The following is a 16,322-nucleotide window of genomic DNA, read 5'->3' as shown; positions in this document are numbered from 1 at the left end:
TGTCTTCTCTTACGATTTCCTGAATGTTTTCTTTTCTCTAGTTTATTTAAGAATACAGTATATAGCACATATTACATGTACAAAATACATGTTATTTTGACTTTCTATTAGTAGTAAGGCTTCCAGTCCACAGTAGGCTATTAATAGTTAAGTCTTGGGGAAGCCAAAAGTTACAGGTAATTTTCAAGTACATGGAGGGTTGGCACCCATAATCCTCCATTATTCAAGGATCAGCTGTATTCAGATGGGATTAATTTAGCTAAGCAAATTTCTGTAGTTTCACTTTGGGTTTATAGTTTATAATTTGTGGTAAAGGTATTTACAGGCACAGTTTTGCAGTAGAAAGGGGATAATAGTCTATTTTGGTATTCATTAAAAAAAAAACTAGATTAAAAATAAATGGGACAGCTTTTAAAGAGAAGCAGATCTTCAGTGACTACCATGGACTATTTCTTTTTAGCTGCTGTGGTTCAGACCAATTGTTTAGAAGAAAGAATGCTTCAGACTCACAGAATGACATGTTAAGTAAAGATACTAAAACCAGGCCTTACCTTCCCGAGTTGCTGCTCTGTGAGAGAAAATGCGTCCATGAAGGCCTGGGCAATCACAGATAAACAGCCGTCTATGTGTGGTGTCTTCTTAATGTCAAAGACAAACTGAGGGTTCTTCAGGATGTTTACCCAGAAGCGAAGAGGAAGGCTGTTCCGAGAGAGAAATCTCCTTTCAAGCATAGCCCTTCGTAGGAGGCGGATGCTCTGTTTATCACAGTTTGCATACGGGCGTTTTTGCCCTTGTTATTGAAGTATGCAAGTCTGCTTTGCGAAATATACCAAGCAACAGATGGCAGCACCACTCAGAACAAGAAAGGGTTAAACTGACAAGCGCTACTGAAGGGAGGACTAGAACGGGAGAAATTCAAAGGTGGCCATTGACGAGAATTTTCTCCCGATAGTTCTAGATTATAGCAGGCCACGGTTGCCCATGAAAACGTTTCATCACGTGTCTGGAGCCTGACCTCTTCTCACCCCCTCTAAGTGCCACACCCTGGCCTAAGCCGCCAGCATTATTAGCCCCCAGCTCCCTACAGGTAATTGTCCCACAACTATCAGCAATCTTAACACAGAGTCAGATCAGGTCTCTCCTCTGCTCAGAACCCTCTGTGCTCTCCATCCCCCTTGGGATAAAGCCCCTGTGTGATCTGGGCCTGGGCCCTCATCTGTTACTCTTCACCTTTTTCATTCCAACCCACCGTGGGCCTCTTGGCTGGTCTTCATGCATCCCAGGCAAGGCTGCACCTCAGGACTTCTGCTGCCCATCTTCCAGAAACTGCCTTTAGCCAGACAGTCTCAAGGTGTATGCCCTCACCTCTTTCAAGACCTGACTCAAATGTTATCATCTCCTTGAGGCCTTCTCTGACCACTGTCCTGTTACTCTCTATCCTTCTTTTCTGCTTTGTCCACTGTACTAACCTTCTAATATACTACAATTTACCTATTTATCATCTCTTCCACCCATTAGAATGCAAGCTCTCTGAGAACAAGGATTTTTGTTCAGTTTACTGTTACATCTCCAGCACCTAACAGTGCTTGGCATATAGTAGGTACTCAGATACTTGAATATGAACTTGGGAATCATTCAGAGTCCTTCCATTATCTCAACTCTGGCCTAGCAAATTACCTCCATCATAAGGATGCTGGGCCTCTCCGCAGCTCTACTGTCCTGGCTACTGCCCCTGCTCAGATGCCACCCTCTTCACAGTGAAAGGGGAGCCTACAGCAGCAGCACCTGGGATTAAGAGGCTAGAGCACAGGATGGGAGGGAGCCAGGGTAGATGCTGGGACAGACCCGGATTCAATGGGAGAAGATGAGACCTAGAGCTCTGGCACTTCAGCTTGTAATACTTCCTTAAAATGGTCTGTGGGCCCTCGGTGTTCAGGAGGGCTTGCGATTGTGCCGAAAAGTTCTATCATGTCTTAACACCGAGTCTTACTCAGTTCATACACAGGACATTTCAAATAGAGGTAATGAGCTGTTTCTTTACTGAGGAGAAATTTAGAACAAACCTGGATGCCTTGCCAGGCAACCAGGTAAAACGTTAGAAAACAAAACAGTCCTTTGGCTAATTCTCATGATATCTGAGTACTGCACTCGCTCAAATAAAAGCAGAAATGTCTATGTAGAATCAGAATTCAGACAGTTTGGTAACTGCAAAGGGATTAAGTATTCTGTAATGGAAAATTATATAATAAAACCACAAAATACTAATTTCTCATCTTTTGCCGGTCAGGTTAACATTCCTTACAAGGTCTTTTTCATGCGTTAAAGATAATAAGGTTTGTTTATGTTATCCTAAAGAATAGGATCACAGCATAGGAAGGGTTTTGTTCTTGTTAAAAAATAGTAACAGAGGAAGAATCTGCTTTGACATGATAGCTTACCAAGCCAAAAGATTCTGATCTAGGGATAATGAATCCTTCTGTAACTATCCATGCCCTCCTTTTGGTTAAGATTCTGTCCCAGATTCTTTTTTTTTTTTTTTTTTTTTTTAAATTTTTTTTTTTTTTTTTTTTTTAACGTTTATTTATTTTTGAGACAGAGAGAGACAGAGCATGAACGGGGGAGGGTCACAGAGAGAAGGAGACACAGAATCTGAAACAGGCTCCAGGCTCTGAGCTGTCAGCACAGAGCCTGACGCGGGGCTCGAACCCACGGACCGTGAGATCATGACCTGAGCCGAAGTCGGACGCTTAACCGACTGAGCCACCCAGGCGCCCCTCTGTCCCAGATTCTTGAAAACAGTCAGTAATCACATACTGTTTGTTCCCACCTGTTTGTTTTCCAAATATGTACGACATCAGGATCTGTGATTTTTTTGTTTTCAGCCTGGGCATCCAAAAAGTCAAAAAAGTATTTTATAGCAAATGGGGCTCTGCTGTTGGGTAAACTCCAAATGCTTCTAAAAAGTTTTTCAAGCACAGAATGAATTGCCACCTGAAAGAGAGCATCAGACGTGGGAGATTTAAAAAATAGGGTAGCAGTTTTGAATACAATAGAAAATGAAATGCCAGTTCAGAGAAAATGATGTACAAAACAGAAAAAAAAAAAAAACCTGAAGAGAAAATATGTAAAATTATCAAATGAGGCCAACACTCCATGTGGGTCAAGCATCCTGAAAATCCATGCCCAGGTTTAGGTTTAGTCAACAATGAGGGTATCGTAGAAGTCTCCAGCAGTTGAATTGTCAGTTGTAGGGCTGTGTGCATAGATCAAGAAGCCATGGATGTTTAGCTTTTATTAGTTATGTTCAGCCTAGAAAAACTCAATGTTGCTCAGTTCCCAGAATTGTTCCTGTTGCATGTATTTCCATCAGAGGTTTTTATTCTCTACTTTCCAAAGCATCTGAGTGTTTTACAAAAGACAAATAGGCAGATCTCTGTGGGACAGATGAGAAAATCAAGAGGCTCTGGCTGTCCTTTAGCCACTAAACAAATTTACTGAGCTCTAAGCATACCCTCTGCTATAATCTGAAGAAGCATGCCCATCAGGAGACCAGGGCCAGGTGTAGATAATAGCATTTATATTGCTAGTCATTTCAGGGGGAAGAAAAAGGATCACCACAGACTTCTGTTAATCTCACTCAAAGCCAGATAAAGTAAAATTTGCTTCTGGTTTGGTATTCCAACAGCTTTCACATCTGACACTTTTACATGTGAACAGAATTCTTAACTTTAAAGTGGAAAAATAAAAAAAGATTTAGTAGGTTTACCGTCACTGACCCCACCCTTCATTTTATTTGCAATTCAAAGGGAGTTTTATTGCTCCTCTATAAGAACAAATAAAAACGAATAATTACACCATGAACCTAAAAAATAACAATAGTGAAATCGTGGGTAAAGGACTGGGAACAATATTAAATCCCTGATTGAAGATACTACAGTCAAAATTTGTAAAGTGCCATTATCTTTGCAGTTTCTAAAAAGAAGAGGAGGGTAGGAAATGTTTACCATTTAAACTTTCATTTTGCTTTGCTAGAAGGCACAAGGGATTTGTAACATTTTCACACTTCAGTGGAAATTAAGTCAAACACATCATACACCCCCAAGGTAGCCATAAAAGCACTCCCAGAGCAGTTAAGTGTACCTTGGTCGACAGCAGCTTTGTCAGATACATTTCTTTTACTTTGAACTTGTGCTTCCCTCGATGTCTCTTTCCTTGCACATCTTGGAATGCTTCCGAATCTGGTAAAATCTAAAGGGAAGACAGACTAGAAGCGTTACCCAAGGAGACCGTTCATGCTACAGAAGGCATCCAGTTCAGTGGCAAGCACAAGAAAGACTGAACTCACCAAATGGCAGTGGTCTTCTGAGTATTCCACATCTGAATGCCAGAGAAAGGGGGAGAAAACAGTCTATTAAAAAAACAACCACGGGCTAATTGGCCTTCTCATAAAATGCCCCATTTGTGCTATAAACAGAAGAGGTTACTTGAGCTCTTCACAGCTATTTTTTTGTTTTTTTTACCCTGTTGCATCTTAAGATCTTAACAACGTGAAGACCGAACGGGCCAGGGAGTAGGAAGCAGGTTCCCTATTCCTGGAAATATTAAAACAGGCTGAATGATTCTTCATTGGGTGAGTAGGAGAGGTTCAAGCCCCACTCATGAACAAATGTACCTGGGGGCAGCTACTGAGTGCCAGGGGCTCCTAGGCAAAAGGCAATCTTAACACAGACCTAGTTACCCCCCCACCCCAGTGGAATTTACATCCTAGCCAATGAGAGACTTCATACTATTAATTATACAATTATTTAACTACAACTGTGATAAGGCTCCTGAAGAAGTATATGCTAAGAAAGTAACTGACAAAGGCCAGCCCTACTCTGGGAGGTTTTTCAGGGGAAGGGTGTTGGAGCTGAACCTAAGTGAATGACTAGTTAGCCAGGCAAATGGAAGAAGGGGAATGGGTGCAAAGACCCTAAGCTGGAAGGAACGTGACCCCTCCTGGGATCTGAAAGAAGGGCAATGAGTTGGGAGTTTATAGAGCAAGCGTGACAGTGACACAGGGTGAGCACAGTCCTGAAAGAAATGTGGTAGTAAAGGGAATGGTAAATGGAAAAGAAGGATCAAGGGAGTAGGTTTTTTGTTTTGAAGATGAAGGAGACTAGAATACCTTGAAACACTAACAAAAGCTGTAGTAAGTGGGGAGGCATAGAAAATTTAGGTGAGAGAAGATTGTGGCGTAAGAATGCTTGGAAGGTTGGAAATGATGGGATTGAAGACACAGGTGAGAGACTGGCCTTGGATAAGAGGAAGGAAATCCTGGAATGCTGGTGGGGGTGGGAAGGAACACAGGAAGAAATGGGCAGATGCAGGTAGGGTGGTAGGCTTGGTGCTAGATGTTGATGGAGTTCTGATTCCTGTTTTCTCTGTGATGTACAGGATCAAGTCTGCTGCTGATAGAGCCATGTAGGTCAGAGCTTTGAGGAGAGAAGGCAGAATTCTGGAGAACACAGAGTGAGTTACCTAGAGAAATTTAGTGGGTGTAGGCTGCATTGAGGGTCCCAGTCATGTTGGGCACCATGAAATTATAGTGACTCCAAAACTATGCTGTTGTGTACCTTCCTCCAGTGGCTGCCTGGATATAGGTTTAGGAAAGGCTAGTATTGGGTTCATCCAGGGCTGGGATGTGACAGAGAGGGTAGTACATAGGGGACAGGGACAGGAGAAGGTGAAGGGTTAGGAGGAGAGTGATCAAAATAATGGCTCTCAGCTGAACTGGACAGGGAAGAAACAGAGACGTTGACTGCCTTGAGGTCCCATGAAGAGATCCAAATGTGAGATCCCCGATCTTTGAAGCTTAAAATACAAAGTTCTACTTTTTTATAACACAAGGACACCAGTTCCCTATGCCAGAATGGCAGCCACCCTCTGCAAGATGGCTTCTCTCACTAAATAGCCAGATCTAATGATGGACTGTGAGGTTCCCCAGAGGGGTTTCCTACAACCTACCAAATTATCCTTTCTATTTAATTGGGGGCCCTGCATTCTCTGTTTGTACTGACCAGGTATTGGGACCTATGAGGCCGCTCCTAGTATTGAATCTAGGAATCAGGAAGCCTCCCCTCTAGTTATATGTGTGAAAAGTGCTGTTGGTGAGGCCCAGAAACTTTCCAAGGGCTGGGGACAGAGTGTCTTAGCTGGAGTATCCTTTCTCTGGAGACAAACCTAGACTGGGATTTAGGGAATTTCTCAAGGCACCGTCACAATGCCTTCCTTTCCTGAGACCATCAGGGAGGTGGGTAGAGAGTTTAGAGGCTAGCCCATTGACTTTCCCATAAAAGCTCCCCATTTAGTTTGTCTCACTCTGCTTTCTGGGAATTTTGCAGCTGCTATCGCAAGGAGATTTGGATTTCTAAGTGGATTATCTTGTTTGTTCAGTGCTTGCAGGGCTGTGTGATTATCTACTGGCTTCCCTCTCAGTTTGCCAGAGGGGTCTTCTCTGTTAGCCCCCATCCTACTGAGGAGTTGGAACAGAGCGAGGAAGGCTGAGATTCTACCCTGAGTTCAGGGCTGTCAAGAGGCAGCAGCTTCCTTTCTGCTGGGCGGTCCGGCCAACTGCTATTTACTGGTTCCTGTCCTCTTTTTTGCAAAGCTCACGTTCTTAGGAATAGAAACAGATCAAAATGGCTTTTCTCCAATTTCAGAGAATTACATAGAAACAACTGAATCTCACTTTTGTGACAATACATCTGAAAGAGGCAAAAAACAATACTTTATATAAAAGTGGGTGAGAACAAAAGGTTAACATTATATCGGTTACCTGTAGTAAAATTTGCTATCTTCTTAAAGACTTTTATAGTGGATCCATTTGATATCTGAAAGCAAAGATAAAAAATATATGAGTTTTCAAAATTTAATACATTTCTCAACTTCATCCAGGAAGTAGATGGCTGGCTGGATCTTGCATTCTCTCATCTATTAAATATTTATCAAGAATTTCTATGTGCTGGAAGCTGGAGCTATAATGGTGATGAAGACACTGTCTCTGCCCTCAAGGAGCTCACAGTCCTGTGAAGGACATAGACAAGGCAGCGAGATGCAGTGAGGCTGGAAGAGGGGGGCCAACACACCATAGGGCTAATGGGAGGGGGGCAACCCCGGGCAGAGGGGAAGACAAGGCTGTGTTAGGAAGTATCCCAGCGTCTCAGAGGTCAAAAGAGGCTTGGGCCACTATGTTTTTGAGGTTCCTACTATATTCAGAAATGCTGAAACAGGTATTCAAAGCTGTGTTAGCTAGAGCTGGTGTTTACCTTATCACAGAGCAATTTCACATCCGGGTATATATCCAACAGAAATAAGTGCATATCCTGATAGCAAACTATATGCGATTGCCCCATACTGGAAACAACCAAACATCATCAATGAATAAATAATTTGGGGTATGTCCATACAACAGAATATAAAGCAGTGAAAAATGAGCAAATTACTGCTCCACGCCGCATGGGTAAACCTCACCGTGGTAATGTGCAAAGAAGCCCAACACAGAGGAATACATACTATGTGATTCCAATCATGTAAAGCTAAAACAAACACAAAAACAGTCAAACTATGATGTTAGATGTTTGGACAAGAGAGTGGGGTTAGTGATTGGGAGGGGCCTGGAGGGGGCTTCTGAGGTACCCATAATGTTCTCTTTCTTGACCTGAGTCGTAGTTACAGGGTGTGCTCACTTTCTGATAATTCATCCAGTAGTACACTTATGATTTGTTCTCTTTTTGCAGGAATATCGTATTTTTAAAAAGCTTGCAAAATCATAAAAATTGCATATACTTTTAAATAAAAACTTTACAATTAAGTATAACTTATAGGAAAGCACTTCACATTCACTAATATTAAGTATACAGCTTAATAAATGTTAAGTATACACCTGTGTAACCACTACTCACATGAAGATAAAAATTGTATTTCAAGGTCCTACGAAGTACCCCTGTTATCCCCTCCCAGTCAATAACCACCCCATCCTCAGCCAGAGATAACCACTATTCTGACTTCCATCTGTTCTTGAACATCATATAAATGGAATTATATGGTACAGCTAACCCTTGAACAATATGGGGGTTAGGGGTACCCGCCCCCTGCACAGTTGAAACTCCACATAAAACCTTTGATTCCCCCAAAACTTAACTGCCTACTGTTGACAGGAAGCCTTACCAATAAGTCAATTAATACATATCTTGTATGTTGTATGTATTACATACTGTATCCTTATAAGGCTAGAGAAAAAAGTATTAAAATCGTAAGAAAAGATACACTGACAGCACTGTACTGTATTTACTGGAAAATATCTGCATGTAAGTGGGCCTGCACCATTCAAACCTGCATTGTTCAAGGGTCAACTACGAGTGTGTGTGCGTGTGTGTGTATAGGTCTGGCTTCCCGGGGTCATCTTAAGGTCTGTGATGTGTATCCACACTGTTGCAGCTACAAGCAATTCAGTCCTTTTAAAATGACTTTGTATTATTGTGTGAATATATTACAAAAAACTGCCATACACTAAAGACAGAAGTATTGACATGCTACAACATGAACCTCAAAAACATTATACTAGGTGAGAGCCAGCCACAAAAGACCACATGTTGTATGATCCCATTTAGATAAAATGTCCGGAACAGACAGATTTATGCACACAGAAAGTAGATTACTAGCTGCCTAAAGCAGGGGTCAGAAGAATGAGGAGTGACTGCTAATGAATTCAAGGTTTCTTTTGGGGGTGATGAAAATGTTCTAAAATTAGATTGTGGTGATGACTACACAACTCTGCAAATGCACCAAAAACCATTGCATTGTACATTTTAAAAGGTGACCTTTATGGTATATAAATTATATCTCAATAGAGCTGCTAAAAAATTGCCACAGATTTTAAATGTACACAATTTGACAAATAAATGCCTTTACCACACTGACACACTACTGCAAGGCCCACGCATACCCTCTCTTGTCTATAAAGTCAGGAGTTCTCACCTGAGACCTTTCGGGACTATGAAAGCCAAGGCCGGATGGCCCTCCAGCGCGGCCCTCCCCCACAACCGACTGGGGGAAGAAGTGCCCTTGAGTGTCCAAGGGGACTAGATGCTAAGAAGCAGGGGGCAGGCCTCACTTCTTGTGAGGAGTAAATTATTCTGAGAGGCTAGTCCACAGAAATGTAAGACAAAGGAACCCTGAAGAGAGGCAAGTCAAGGATACACAAATCCTTGCCTTCATTCTGGGACTATGGAGGGAGGATTAACCCTGTCTTTTCGGAACATGGTCAGCTGAGTGCTTTTTCCCTCCACTCTGAAGTCCTCAGTCTGGTCTGAATTCTAATACTACTTTGGACCTAGCCTTCCTCCATTTGGAAAAAAGTAGAAACCTAGAATTTCTCTTCTGGCCTGCTGCGCATTGGTTATCAGAGTGTACAAACCTGCTTAGCAAGCGCCAAAGGATTAAGGTCTAATCTCCTTCAGGTTGCACCCACAGAGGAGGGAACACGGGGCGAGAGCCAGCCCTGCAGAGGCCCTGAGCACAGCCGTCCAGCCAGCTGTGTCTAGCCAGCTGCTAAGTTTGGACCAGAGGCCTCCAACTGCTGGTGTTCACATCTTGCAGGGAGGGGGAATGCTGAGCAGAGGCTGGCTGGGCCATCAGGTCTCTGAAAAGTGTCTCCAGCTTGGACTCTTATTGAATTCTTCGACTCTGCTGTTATTACCAAACCTCCTCCTCTTTCCCCTTGAGCCATTCATTGTTTTCTGGCTGCTTTTTCCATTCTCCTCCACATTTGATTCAATTAAAGTAAACACTCTGTGCAGGCACCCTCTTAGCAACACTCAGACACCAAGTTTATGAGAATGTTTGAACGTAGTTCTAAAATTCCTCCCCATGAAGAGCTGGATATGCTCTGTTTCTAAGCCAATAAATATCTTTTTATAAAAGGAAGCTGGTGATTCATTCTGGGTAATTGTCAAAGAATGAATCCCAAATGGATCCTGTTGAGTGTTGAGCCAATACTCCACTACCGTCAGACGCTTTGTTTTGCTAAACGTGAGCACCCTTACCCTATAATCACAAACACCACGGATGGGCTTTCCGATAAGCAGCCCTGCCAGAGGTTCAAATGTCTTTTCAAGAGCTGGCAAGGACTCGCTGCTGGCACTGTGCTCAGGCATTAAGATAGCGCACACGCAGCTTGTACCACGGAAATTTTATTCTGAAATTATCTCCCGAGAGCAAGTGTAAAAGCATTTTATTAGTGGTTGACTTGTGTGTGTGTGTGTCTGAGCATGTGTGTGTGAGTGTATTTCTAACTTTCACAGCTGCTCTGGGGCTGGAACATTTCCCCCCACGTGACACTTTAACACCATCGTAAGACGGAAACTAGTTCACTTACAGATGTTTGGTGGGGGGATAAGGTTTCCATTTTCTATTTTGCACAAGTCAGCGGCTGCTGAGTTAAGGACAGAAACGCCGTCTTGAAAAGTGCCACAGAATCTAAAGTGTTAAAAATATGATACTGTTTGTTCCATCTGAGGAGCTCCAAATGCTTTCCTGAGAGTGACTCATTAATCCTCCCGTACTCCTGTGAGGCAGGGAGCGGCCTCTGGGCCCCTACTTTAGGAATGAAAACCAAATTAAATCAAAGAAAGATTAATGTCACTAGATGGATCAGCGGCGGGAATGTTTCTCCAGCCCAGAGCAGAACTGGGAGCGCACGGCAATTTCAAATTAAATTCCTCCCAGTCTCACAGTGCTCCGGGATTCAACGAGACAAGAAGGTGATACCCCTTCGACGATGACTGGCCCATGTTGGAACAAGGTAGAGAAAACCGTAGACTCCTCCATTATCAGAATTAGGAAGTGTGACCGCACAAGGCTAAACGGACTCAGGTCGACAATTTAAAATCACTCCTGAAATCAGCAGGAGGTACACATCCTCCAAATCACGTGCAAGCCAAGGTAGGCCTTCTCTGTGGCAAAACCCTATCCTTGTGGCATGAGTTGAAGAAAATTCCGTAAGGATAGATCTTCTAGATATATAAGATTGAATTTATATTTAGTCTCACAAAACTGCCATTTTTTATGGGTAAAAATGGTCAAATGTTGGTAATTTCATATTGCTTAGTCTAAGAGGAAAGCTGGAATTTCAGCCTAAGAATTGTATGGAAAATTATGAAATATTGTGATACTTTTTTTCTTAAAAAAAAAACAACTGAAAACACAGTAATCAATACACATCACCACATGGAAACCCTTACTGGTATCCCTCATTCCTAAAATGGTATTATGTGAAAGCAGAACTCTATTCAACCAGCGTTGTCCCCACAACCACGCATCAATTTTGCTTTCCCCACCTACCCCCTTAGCTCTTCCCACTGACACCCCAAGGCTGGAGGCAGATAATAAAGGAATCCTGTTTCTCAGGGCCAGAGGGATAACCTTGCTCAGTCCATTAGCAAAGGAGGTTCAGTGTTCATTGGAGTGTTTGGAAGGGGCCCATCAGAACACTCCCAACACACATATCAGATCATACATGTGGTTCCTGACACCCAGGACAGCTCTAAAGGATGCTTCCAACTAGTTAAAATGCCAGTAGGGCTCTTGCATCTTCCTTGGGTACTTGGAATTCAGCCTGGGCCAGTAGCAAACTCTCTCTGAGGACTGTCAGAACCAGACCTCGTCCTCTAGGAGCCAGTTTGCTCTCTAAAAGTGTGCCTGAAATTGGGAACCTTAAGCACTCCCCTGCTTTTGTTGGGCTGGGGTGGTGAGCTCTTGGATGCCTGCAAGAGGCCTCCTATCTGAAGAAGGCAATTGTTGTCATCTTCAAGGAACACTGGCCTTAAATTATGTTGAAGTAGAATTAAAAATAAGGATTTTGATAAACTCACAGACATGAGATTCATCAGAAGATTTTAAGAGAAGTTACCTTTTTGGATATGACATCAGAGAAAGTAACTACCAGGATTTTTCATCATTTGGCCCAGCTTCCTAGCCGAGGCTGCCTTAGAGGCTGGAGGCATGGGCTACAAGCCCAGCTGGAGCCAAGCCTATCTCTCCGGCCCTGAGAAGAGCCATGTCTCCAGCGCCATTGCTGATTCATCTGCTTCCGGCCTTGGGGCATCATTGAGAAGAGCTACGCGGAACCTCTCCCTGTGCCCTAGAATGGGAATAATGATAGTATCCATCTACCTCACTGGGCTGTACAGAGGACTAAAGGAGCTGCTATTTGTAAGAGCCCCTGGAACAGTGCCCAGTATACAAGAAGCATTCTGTGCTTGTTTAATGAATAAATAAATGTCTAAAGTCATTCGTGCTGCAAGAGACCTTTAGAGATAGTCAAATCCCTTTATTTTAGTGTCACGGATGACACACCTGATTGGACGGACCGCTGACTTTACCTAGCAGACACTTTGGAACATCCCTGTGAGCTCTACATGTCATTTGAATGACAACTTTAGCGGTGGCGACGACCACTGCGGCATTAGCATGCACCTGTTACGAGAGCGTTCTTCAACATCACAGTGGTTTAAACATCTTTTCTGCCCCTCAGAACCTCATGGTTCAGAATGTGAGGCGAAGTCTCTAGAGGGCCTTTCCTGCTGGACACAACACCTGTTCTGTATATGCGATGCCACCCTATTGTGGGGTGTAAGTGTGATAACACCGTCCAGCAAAAGGTCACACGGAGGTGCAGGGGAGGGGAAGAAAGCCTGGACCCAGAGACACCTCTCCATACACACACAACTGATCTTATCAGCTCCAAAACACAGTGCAGTTTCCTTAATAGGAAAGGCACACTCAGCGATGGCCAGTTAAGGAAGCACTTGGGGAGGATTTAATTATAGGGGATAAAGATGCCTCTGGCTTAATGTGTTTGTAAAGATGCTGGTTTTACCCCTTGTTTGCACGGGACGGAAGGAGACTGTAGCAGAAATCTACCCTCCTCTGCACTCATCTGATGGAAAACGAGGGTAATAAAAGCACCTTCATCATAGGGTTGTGAACCTGAATTGTGCTTATGCACATGAACAGTGCTGTCATCACTATGCAAAGCAATCTTGGCGACGCCCAGGGTTGGCAAGGATGCCATCCTATAGATGACAGAGCATTGCCAGCAATTTGGGGCTGTGGAGGCTGCATCTGGTCCATGAGATGCTATATTTTTGCTGTGCCTTCAGATCCCCTCTAGAAACCTGTTCTTCAAATATTTGGACAGTAAATCATTCAGAGGAAATCAGCTACACTCTGTTTGCCCTAAGGACAGAACAGGAGAGAAGAACCAGGTTTCCACTCCAGCAACAGGACTTTGTTTAGATAGTAGGAGGAACTGGCCGTCACTAAAGATTAACTTTAAAACCTAAGTAATTTGGGCTAATTGGAGGGAGATGAGTCTGAATCACTTAAAATTCCGAGTTAGACCCTATTTTTAAATGAAATACAGTTTTTTGCTTTCAAGTACTTGCAGTGACTCAAACTAGGGTGCTTTAGTAAATAAGAGTGGTAATTAGCATCTTGTCTCTTTGGAGGGAAACGTAAGCTCCAGGAGAAAATTTTTAACGGAAGCACAAAAGTGAGCTTCAGCCTACCCCTGTCAAATTACTCCCAATTTTGAATCTGCAGGGGAACTACTAAACTGGGGATAGAGTTCGGTGGCCGAGGGTAGTGGTGGATACTTTTTTTCTGAGCTGTCTTTGAAAAACAGGGCATTTGAGATGGTCCAGGCATGGAGAGCACAGGGCCGATGACCTCCCCAGTTTCCTTCAAGCTCTCTGAGTTTATTTGCCTTACGGCTTAGCTTTTTAAACATCAGGAGAATCCTTTAAGCCCTTGTGTCCTAGTCTTGTCATTTATTACCACCATGTGGCAATGCTAGGGTATGAAGCCAATAAATCATTTGGACGGGAAGTGACTACAGGCCGGATTAATTTCATTATCATCCTTAAGCAGATAGGTGTCTAGCACGGCCGATGTCTCCAGTGAAGACTGATGTTCTATCTTTCCTGACGGCCCTCCCCCTGGCCTTGCAGACAGCTATGGTGGTTCTTCCTTTTCCCTGCTGGAGTGGCTTGTCCTGCCTTTCCCTCTGAAGGGCAGTGAGTGGCCACACCCCCTTCCTTTGTGGTCCACCTCATGCCACACAGTCGCCAGGGGACTCCAAAAACCCTGATCAGGGTGGCCCAGCCCTCCTGGCACAGCTGAGCAAGACAAGCACATTAGCTCGCCAAAGGAGGGCGTCTGTGGTGGTGTTCCTTCTAAACTCGCTACCCAGACAACACAGAGGGAAGGTGACTGCCAGGCTGCAAGCCTGAACTTCAGACTGATGCCCTGATAAGCCCCTAAGTTCTTACACTTGCCAGGCAGCACCCCTAACTCTAACCTCCTATCCATTAAATTCCCTCTGGAGCACGGCTTCTCTGAGTGTGGCTCACAGGCATACATATGCTCAGAAAGCCCCCTGGGGATTTTTACAAGTTCCAAAAGCTGAGACGGACAGCTCTTGGCAAGATGACTTCAAGGTTGGAAAGTCTGAGCTGCGGGAGGGTGAGCACGAAAGCAAGTCGCTACCCCGTGGCTCTCTCTACTGGATGCTCTCTGGCAAAGGCTCCGGTGGCGCCCACCCAGGTGTCACCCAAAGAAGCTATTTCCAAACTAGTTCTAAGAACCACTTAGCCAAAGAGCCCAAGGAAGAGGTGTCCTCTGTTTCTGGCCACTGCCCAGAAAGCTCTGCTCAAGAATGGTCTCTGCTTCCTCCCTGGAGAGGGGAGAGCCCGCAGGGTCCAAAGGCCTTCTCGGTGCAAACACATTTATTTCCCAGGGACTTCGCAGGCATGAAAGACAGGAGGCGCCTACTCTCCGAGTGGCCTGGGAAGCTGCTCCTGCTGTCTCCTCTGTCTCTGGAAGACCTACTGCATCAATGCATCCGCCCGCCATCTTGGCTGCTCCTCTACCCAGGGACCCTCCCACCTGCATGGTTTATGGTGCCTATCTCCTGCCCATCTCTGAGTCCCTCTGCTTGTCTCCATCTCAAGAGCCACCATGTCATTTCTGACCAACATCATTCCTCACCTGAAATTCTTCCAGTGACAGCTTCTAAGGGTCTCCCTAGTTCCAGCTTTGTACCTCTTATAACCATGCTTCAGACACAGCCACAGGCATGTCTGAGATACAAATCTCCCCTGCTTAAGATCCTCCCGTGGCTTCTTGGGATTATTGTTGGGACAAAAGTCCAATTCCTGAAGAAGCTGATAGGGCTGTACAATCCGTATCTCCCCTCCTTGCCTCCCTCCCCATTTCTCTGCCTTCCTCTCAGTCAGGCTTTGGCAGGTACTGGTTAAGCCACAGACCCTAGAACCCAACTATCTGAGTCTAAATCTTGGCTCTGCCACTGACTAGCTGCTGGTAAACGTCCCTGAGTGTACCATCTATAAAAAGGGTTAGTAACAGCATCTACCTCATAGGACTGCTATACATGGGATGGACTAAGCCAGAGTAAGGGGCAATGCTGAGGGCAGCACCTGGCACAGAGTGAGGCCTCCGTCACATCGGCTATTATTGGCTCTCACTGCCAACCCCCACCCCCCCCCATCTCAAGTTTTAGGCAGCTGCAAGTCTTTGTGTGGAAGAACATGTGTCTTCTCCCTTCCTTGTGGGGTGTGCTGGTGCCCCATCCCAGACCGGGAAAGTACTCATTCTTTAGGTCTCTGCTTGGTCAGCTTTCTCCAGGAAGCTTTCTCTGATGCTCTGAGCCGCAGCACTCTTACACCATAGGTGTTGCCTCATACTTGTCTTCCCCCTTCTTCATCCCCTCCCGGGGGTGGTAGGCTCCTTGAAGTCAGGAACTTGGTCTTTGTTCCTCTTGTGTGCAACCCGGCACATAGCAGATATTCACCAAAGATTTGGATAATGTTGCTGAATGACTCCCAGTATTCATCTCAGTGTGTTCCAGAACCTTCCCTGCCTCCTGTCTCTGTCTCTGTCTCTCTCTCTCTCTCGTGCCATGCAGGCTTCTCTGGCACACAGATCTCTGAGAGGTCATGTGCACCCCACACCCACCTTGGCACTCACCCAGCATGTGGGTCAGGGGCCAAAGGAGCTATTACTGGGGACACCTGGGTGGCTGAGTCGGTCAAGCATCTGACTTTGACTCGGGTCATGATCTCATGGGTTTGTGGGTTCGAGCCCCGCTTTGGGCTCTATGCTGACAGCTCAGAGCCTGGAGCCTGCTTCAGATTCTGTGTCTCCCTCTCTCTCTGCCCTTCCCCTGCTCTCGCTTTCTCTGTCTGGCTCTCAAAAATAAA

At 44.7% G+C, this 16,322-nt stretch overlaps 1 protein-coding gene across 1 annotated transcript in view; it reads right to left on the bottom strand.

Moving 5' to 3' along the window:
- Positions 1-16,322, bottom strand: part of PLXNC1 (plexin C1) — a 149,325-nt gene that overhangs the window by 4,857 nt on the left and 128,146 nt on the right. Inside the window, exons 24-28 of the mRNA XM_060656754.3 lie at positions 6,818-6,872; positions 4,346-4,377; positions 4,141-4,248; positions 2,828-2,991; positions 552-699 (exon numbers count right to left, since the gene is read on the bottom strand). Of these exons, the coding sequence (XP_060512737.3) occupies positions 552-699; positions 2,828-2,991; positions 4,141-4,248; positions 4,346-4,377; positions 6,818-6,872 (507 nt within the window). The remainder of the gene's footprint in view (positions 1-551; positions 700-2,827; positions 2,992-4,140; positions 4,249-4,345; positions 4,378-6,817; positions 6,873-16,322) is intronic.

Source organism: Panthera onca, chromosome B4, assembly GCF_046562875.1.
Source record: "Panthera onca isolate mPanOnc1 chromosome B4, mPanOnc1 haplotype 2, whole genome shotgun sequence".
Lineage (NCBI taxonomy): Eukaryota > Metazoa > Chordata > Mammalia > Carnivora > Felidae > Panthera > Panthera onca.
This window is presented reverse-complemented; position numbering and strand designations above follow the sequence as displayed.